At 44.0% G+C, this 8,350-nt stretch overlaps 1 protein-coding gene across 3 annotated transcripts; it reads right to left on the reverse strand.

Moving 5' to 3' along the window:
- LOC135094999 (uncharacterized) lies at positions 1-7,349 on the reverse strand. 3 transcript variants are annotated; one of them, XM_063995573.1, is made up of 4 exons: positions 7,190-7,349; positions 5,359-6,580; positions 3,585-3,729; positions 1-2,763 (listed from the first exon to the last, which is right to left on the reverse strand). In XM_063995573.1, exon 2 carries the CDS (start codon positions 6,564-6,566, stop codon positions 5,907-5,909), a length of 660 nt encoding a protein of 219 aa, XP_063851643.1. In that variant the 5' UTR covers positions 6,567-6,580; positions 7,190-7,349; the 3' UTR covers positions 1-2,763; positions 3,585-3,729; positions 5,359-5,906. The 3 variants fall into 3 exon arrangements, with proteins under 3 accessions (XP_063851643.1, XP_063851644.1, XP_063851642.1); XM_063995574.1 differs by having other exon boundaries at positions 1-2,742; positions 3,585-3,732; XM_063995572.1 differs by having other exon boundaries at positions 3,585-3,732.
- Between the last annotated feature and the right edge of the window lie 1,001 nt (positions 7,350-8,350).

Raw genomic sequence — 8,350 nt, forward strand, 5'->3', positions numbered from 1 at the left:
TGTGTGTGTGTGTGTGTGTGTGTGTGTGTGTGTGTGTGTGTGTGTGTGTGTGTGTGTGTGTGTGTGTGTGTGTGTGTGTGTGTGTGTGTGTGTGTGTGTGTGTGTGTGTGTGTGTGTGTGTGAGATGGGTGGATGTGGTATTGATACACACACACAAGACCACAACTACACTCCTCAGGTCATGTATTGCCAAGTAGTGCCTCCTCCAGCTGCACCACTCATGCACTCCTTGCCTCCGCCATCACCTCTGCTGGTCTGGGTCTGTTCCTGCTACCTACAGTCACACTGGGATGTGGGGCGGGGGGAACTGCACCTCTCTTTTATCAATTGCTCATGGCCTCTTCACCACAGCAGCATTGAACTGTCCTCTATAGGGAAATGGGGCTTTTGTTCTTCAATTTTTTGTTGTTCTTGCTCAGAGTCCTTATGTAAGAAATTAATAATAGTAATGATATAATACAGGTCCTCTTACACTCGCCTGACTTTTACTGATGCTATGTTTAATATAAGGATTCTCTGTCCCCATAATGACTGATCCTTCCTACCTCCTCCAGAACATTACTAAGCTGTGTGTGTGTGTGTGTGTGTGTGTGTGTGTGTGTGTGTGTGTGTGTGTGTGTGTGTGTGTGTGTGTGTGTGTGTGTGTGTGTGTGTGTGTGTGTGTGTGTGTGTGTGTGTGTGTGTGTGTGTGTGTACTAGCTAAAAATCACATACAATAATGGCAATGACTGTGGTGATGGTGGTGGTGGTGATGATGATGATAATGGTAATGATGATGACAAGGTATATTCCCTAATATTGATAATTGTTCGAGAGAGAGAGAGAGAGAGAGAGAGAGAGAGAGAGAGAGAGAGAGAGAGAGAGAGAGAGAGAGAGAGAGAGAGAGAGAGAGAGAGAGAGAGAGAGAGAGAGAGAGAGAGAGAGAGAGAATCATATACATCTGAATCATTAACAATATTAGTATCACAAGAAAATGCCACTATCCCAACCATTATAACTACTACTACTACTACTACTACTACTACTACTACCACTACTACTACTACTACTACTACTACTACTACTACTACTACTACCATTACCTATCCAGCAATGCTCAAGTTACTTAATTAGTTATATTCATTCCATAAAGATTCACAATCAAACAATCAAATCAATAGTGTGTGTGTGTACAATTCCATATACACAATTCAAACAATTTTACCAGCAAGAACATAATTTGAGATGGGTGTGTCAAATTTCAGTTTAAATGTTAAGCTGAGAGAGAGAGAGAGAGAGAGAGAGAGAGAGAGAGAGAGAGAGAGAGAGAGAGAGAGAGAGAGAGAGAGAGAGAGAGAGAGAGAGAGAGAGAGAGAGAGAGAGAGAGAGAGAGAGAATAATCACTTCAATAGGTCAGTAGTGGATAACATCAATAATAATAATAATAATAATAATAATAATAATAATAATAATAATAATAATAATAATAATAATAAACATAGGGGTCAATAAATCCATAGACATTTCATCACACACACACACACACACACACACACACACACACACACACACACACACACACACACACACACACACACACACACACACACACACACAGTAATATCAGCAGTGTGAATGCAGCTGCTAAACCCCAATCACTATTCCCAAACACACAATAACAAAGTAAACAAAACCAAACAAACAATACAGATCTCTTCCCTTCCCCCCCTCTCTCTCTCTCTCTCTCACCCATTCCTCTTACCCTCCCCTACTCCCCATACCCTTCCTGCCTCTCACTACAACACTACATGTCCCCTCCCTTCCCCTCTCTCACCCATTTCCTGTCTCCCCTACTCCTTTAATCTCTCCTGCTTCCCCCAACATCCCTGCCATTCCCCTTCTGTCCCCCATCACCCATGCTCCCTACCCACATCCTGCCCCAACACCTCCCCCCCCACACAGCCGGATAACAAAAAAGGTCAGCCGAAGGATGGAAAGCTGGCTACAGTCCATTGCCTTAAAGTTTTGCAATGGTTGGTGATGTTTTGCAGGACAGAGGATAAGGGAGAACTGATAATCAAATCTAATGAGGAAAAGTACAGAGAAAATGTTTGGTATGTATAAATAAAAGGATTATTTCTAGTTATTAATAATTTTTACTATGGAGAGAGAAAATTACTGGTTATTTTTCTTTCTCTCTCTCTTTTTTTCCTTACGTACTCCTGGCAGCCTCCTTCATGCATAAAGAGTAAATGCATTTGCGAAAGAAGGCAACGTAGTCATTGCCTAAATAGGAAAACAAAAAAAAATCTCTTCATTAGTTTTCAGGGTCAAGATATCACTAGGAACACTGAAGAAAAGACACAACGACAGCTCTCCATCACACCTCACCATGGAAAGTGAAATTGCTAAGTAAAAATAAAGAAAACAACACAATTTTTAAATAACTAAATCTTAAGGAAAAAAATTACATCTCTCTTTCTCTCTCTCTGTCTCATCTCATCTCACCTCACACACACACACACACACACACACACACACACACACACACACACTAACACACTAACACATCACCTCATCCTGCTACATGCACACACACACCACAGCCATGCCAGCACCTCACATCCACTAGAGGGCACGGTGTGTGTCCTTGTCAGAGCGGGTGGCAGTGATGGCTTCCTCCAGGGTGTTGTCGAGGCGTGTGTAGCGGGCGCGGGAGCCAGTACTGCAGCGGCGGCGGCGACGGGAGGATGGTGCGCGTCCCTCAATGATTAGAGCAATGATCTATGAGTGTGGGTGAAGGGTTGGGGTGGCAGGTGGAGGGGTTGGAGGTTGAGGTGGAGGAGGGAAGATGGGTAGAGGAGAGGGTGGAGAGGATGATGGGAGGGTGGTGGAGAGGAGAGGAAAGGAGAGGAGAGGAGAGGAGAGGAGAGGAGAAGAGAAGAGAAGAGAGGAGAGGAGAGGAGAGGAGAGGCGAAGAGCGGAGAAACAAGGAGGAGGAAGAGAAACATTATTTTCATTCCTAATTTTGAAACATTTGTAAAATAAACAATGGCAATTTTTTCTTGAGATTTTCATTCATAAAGTCCGAGAACCATTTATTTATTCATAACTTCATAACTAAGATAATTTTTTCTCTTTCCATTCATAAACACACACACAAAAAAAAAAAAAAAATCATTATTCATAACACTGAAAAAGAATCTGTACATTCAACCTTACTAAACAAACACTCATTACTGAAATAATAATAATAATAATAATAATAAGAAGAAGAAGAAGAAGAAGAAGAAGAAGAAGAAGAAGAAGAAGAAGAAGAAGAAGAAGAAGAAGAAGAAGAAGAAGAAGAAGAAGAAGAAGAAGAAGAAGAAGAAGAAGAAGAAGAAGAAGAAGAATTAGAATTAGAATAAAAATAAGAATAAGAAGAATAAGAAGAAAAGAAAATAATGATAATAATAACAATAAAAAATAAACAAAAATAACAATAATATGAAGAAAAGAAAAATAACAATAACAACAATAACAATACACACACACACACACACACACACAAACACCCATCACCATCACCATCACCACCATCACCACCACCACCCATCACTCACCCTTTGCTTGTTATGGAAGACCAGGTAGAAGATGATAGCTGTCACCATCACCGTCAGGAAATAGGCGAAGAAATGGGATCCTTCATCGTCTCTAAACTGGCCTTCATTCACCTCACCTCCCCCCTCATGCTGTTTCCACCTCCTCCTGCTGGGTGATGGGTCAGAGATGGGGGTGAAGGAGGAATGGGTGGAGGAGAGGGTGGAAGAGGAGAGACAGGAGGGTGTAAGAGAAGGTGGAAATGGGAGGAGATGGAAGGGTGGAGAGAAAGGAAATGGTAAAGGAGAGATGGGAGGGTGGAGGAGAGGATGAGATGTAAGAGGAAGAGGAGAGAGATTTGATGGAGGAGGAGGAAAAGTGGAGGAGAGAGAATGAGATGAAGAAAAAAAGGAAAAAAAGGAAAAATAGCATTACTTCTTTCAATAATGTAGTTCTGAGGTATTCATTTTCCTGAGACATGATCTACACTCCTTCCTTCAATCTTCATTCATCCACCCACACCTTCCTGTCACCTCACCCCAGGCCATAAAACACCTACATGTCATAGCACACCTTCACCACACACACACACAAACACATAGACGCACACACAAGCACACCATCTTCAAAATACTGTGTTACATGCATACAAAAAACTTTCACGGTTCACAGTCTTGTATTCTTAAACATGAAGAAATAAAAAAGTAAATAAATAAATAAAATAGATCAATAAAAATACTCTCAATTCATTTTACGTTGATTAAGCAGTGTTTGCTAAATATAAAGGGACCTTTGTTGTATTTGTTGAGTGAAGTGCAGCGTGAACATATGCACACTAACATCACCTCCCCCTCCGCACCTGACTCCCCACAGGTGTCCATGCTATCTACACACCCAATGTTTATCTCTAAATGACAAATGTTTGACAGGTTAACAGACCACACCTGCACCAATAACACACATGCACACACTTTCTATAAAGCACAGCTAGGTAAATACAACTACACACACACACACACACACACACACACACACACACACACACACAAGACCAAACTGGATATATATTGAGAAGGGATACTATGAGATCACTAACTATGTAAATACAACTGGGTAAATACACACACACACACACACACACACACCTTTGAAGATAAATACACCAAACTGATTTAAAAAGACAGGACATTATAAGCCTGACTCAATCCTTTAAAAATACACTCAGGTAAGGTAAGAACAAGCGAAATGAAATGAACCACTGCACGAGGGCCATCAGCAAGCACGAATTTCCCCACAGGAACATCAAAGACTAGAATAAAGAGGAAGAGGAAGTCGTGCGTACAATTATTCATGACTTAATGGAGAAACTGGGTACTAGCAGACACTGAGATGGGACAGTATGAGTGTAGCTCTTGTCCTGCATGTCACAACTCAGTAAATATAGCAAGGTAAACACGCACTTGAGGGAAGACCAAAAGAAGTGGAATTACAAGGAAAAGATCTCGTTGCAATACTTAGGCTTGTGAATGGACTGAGAGAAATGGAAAATATTTTGCATCAAAGGAATGAACAGTGGCTCTATGCTAATGACACAGGAAAATGTTGGGAAAAGGGAGAAAATGTAATATGAAAATGCAGCTTCCCGCATACGCACATACTTGAAATAGACTTAAAGAAGGTGATAGAGGCAACGAGTGTACATCAACTAGAGGAAAGAGACGAGATACAGACGTGGAGACACAGCTATATAATGCAAACCCTGCACACGCACGCACACACACACAAACACACACTTACCAAGCGACGGAGGGTTGTCAATGGGGTCTCTTCTGCCGCCATCATTGTCATTGTACAGGCCCATATCACCATTCTCCATCACAACGCCCTGGTCCTCCTCCTCCTCCTCTTCCTCCTCCTCCTCCTCTTCTGTCCCCTCCTTAATCACAGGCTTGGCAGTGGTAGTGGTGGTTGTGGTGGTGGTGGTGGTTGTGGAGGTGGTGGTGGTGTTTGCCAGTGCTTGTGGTGGGGGGTTCTCCTGCACCTTTGGGGAGGCTGCAGTGGAGGAGGAGGGTTTCACTACAGGAGGAGCTGGTTGCTGTGGGGTGTTCTCTTTCGTGTTGTTCTGCGGGGCGTTTACTGGGGCATCAGGTGTCTTTCCCTGCCCCTCACCTGGCTTGGCCCCACCTGCACCAGCCCCCTCAGTCCCATTAACTCTTGCTATAGGACCGGCAGACTCATCAGCCTTTTCCCCATTACCTGCTGACTCCACAAGCTTCTTATCCTCAGCCAGCTCCCTGCCCTTCACATTAACAGCAGCCTTGTCTCCCTTCACTGTAGCAGGCCCTTCACCCCCCTGCAGGTGCCTCATCATCCTTCATTGCAGTCAACCCATCACCCTCCACTGCAGCTGACTTGCCACCCTTCACTGCAGGCGACTCATCACCCTTCCCTGCAGGCAACTCATCACCCTTCACCGTAGCAGACCCACTGTCCCTCACTGCAGTAGACCCTTCATCCTTCACCTCCTCCTCCTCCTCTTCCTCCTTCCCCTCCTCCTGATGCCCCTGCTCCTCCCCCTCTTCAGCCCCATCACCCTTCATCTCCACAGCAGCATCCTTGTCATTCACTTCCCCGTCAGTCTCCTCATCCTTTGCCACAGTGCCAGTGGGGTTAGTCTTGCCCCCACCACTGCCAGTTCCGGCACCCTTCACCGCCTCAAGTGACTTCTGTGGAGGCTGAAGATACTTTGCCAAAGTGACGGATTCACCGGGTGGTGGTGACGAGGTGGTGCTGCTCCCTGCACTCTTGGGGGCATTGGCAGGGGGCAGCGGGATGTCCATCTGTCCCACCACAGGTGTAGACGGCCTCCCCTTCACGATGGCGCTGGACAACATGGAGGAGGAAGGCGCAGGGACAGATGTGGGCTTGGCAGTGGTGGTGATGAGGAGTGGCAGGAGCAACAGCAAGGGTGGTGTGGCCCAGGACAGGATGCTGCGCCGGCCCATCTTGGTGTGATGCACTGTTAGGGTCACCACCCAATGACATTAATATTATTACCATCACTATTATCTTCATTATCATTCTTATAAATACATTCTGAATACGAAACAACCACAAGTATAAAAGAAAAATAATTATGATCTTTATTCTGTGTGTGTGTGTGTGTGTGTGTGTGGTGTGTGTGTGTGTGTGTGTTGTGTGTGTGTGTGTGGTGTGTGACACCTGATTCAAAGAACCCCAGTGGGACGGCAAGGAAAGCCTCCCACAGCACAGCAACCAGAGCACATCTGACAAACACAGCAGGACAACTGTGGCCACACCAAGCCCTCACGGGAGACACTTATCCTGTGCCTCAAACTGTGGTTGTGTGTGTGCCCCAAAATGTGATTTGTGGTATTGCATCACTACCGCGGGACTTGACATGCTGCTGTCCTCCACAACATGAATGTGCCAATACTCCACGTGAGTCGAGGGGACGGAGGCCCTCATCAGTGTTGGGTCAGGTCAGGTCTAGTGAGGTAACAGCACGCAAACACGCACAATGCAATACAAGACAACAAGTTTCCCCTGAGGGACAACCAACGCTGCTCTTTCCGTGTTATCTCGCCCTGTTGTGGGCGCCTCTTACCTGGAAGTGTGCAGGACAGTCTGGGCGGCGCCGTGAGAGAATCTCGAGGAGGCTCCTGCTAAATTGCCAGCAGGGTCAGTAAGAAAACTAGTGACACTCGCCGCTCCTCTAGACGTGGCAAACACTGGCTGTTGCCTTCACCGTCAATGATAATAAAACTATAATATTTCTCAAAGGACTTTTAAATCATACCAACATGTATTTTTAGTATTTTCTAATTTTTTGGGTTCCTGTAATGATTAATCTGTTTGTGTTGCTTCTAAATCTAGAAATTGTTGCGGTGAAAATAACTTCCAACTGTCAAAGGTTCCAAGAAATAAATGATAACATAACAGAAATAGTAGTAGTAGTGGCCGTGATAGTAATAGTAGTAGTAGCAGTAGTAGTACAAGTAGTAGTAGTAGTAGTAGTAGTAGTAGTAGTAGTAGTAGTAGTAAAAAAAAATTAGATTGAATTAAACTAAATAAAATTATGCAGAATGTGCCGGAAAAGAAATTCTAGAGAAGGAAATAGAAACCAGACGAAAAAAACCTACAAAAAAAAAAAAAAGGGGGGAGGGGGGGAAACAGACAAAAATAACTAAGGGTTGCCGTTACAAATGCGTCATCTATGAACATTATCTGCCGACTTTGATCTCGCATTTTCTCTCGTCTCAATTTTACTTTCTTAAATCTATTCTTTTATTCACTATTATAATGATGATGTCAGAGCCATTTTGACAGCGACGGCAATCCCTGAGGCCTCACTCGCCTTCCAGGAAAAAAAAAACGAGAATATAAATAGGAAATGATGTTATATTCTAGGAAAAGATTGAAAGGTCATTGCAGCCTGCCTGAACACGCACACACACACACACACACACACGCACACATAAACACACATACAACGGAAACAAGGAGAAGGTGAAGAAGAAAAAGGAAGAAGAGGAGGGAGGAGGAGGAAGACAAGTTGGAAAGAACAGTATTAGAGGGTGGAATGGAGAGGATAAAAGACGGATATGTATGTTTATATAAATAAATAATAATGAGAGAAGCATTCTATAGTAGCAGGCATCTCTCTCTCTCTCTCTCTCTCTCTCTCTCTCTCTCTCTCTCTCTCTCTCTCTCTCTCTAGGACTAACACACACACACACACACACACGAAAAAAATAGACACAAGACG

This window comes from Scylla paramamosain, chromosome 47 (assembly GCF_035594125.1).
Source record: "Scylla paramamosain isolate STU-SP2022 chromosome 47, ASM3559412v1, whole genome shotgun sequence".
Lineage (NCBI taxonomy): Eukaryota > Metazoa > Arthropoda > Malacostraca > Decapoda > Portunidae > Scylla > Scylla paramamosain.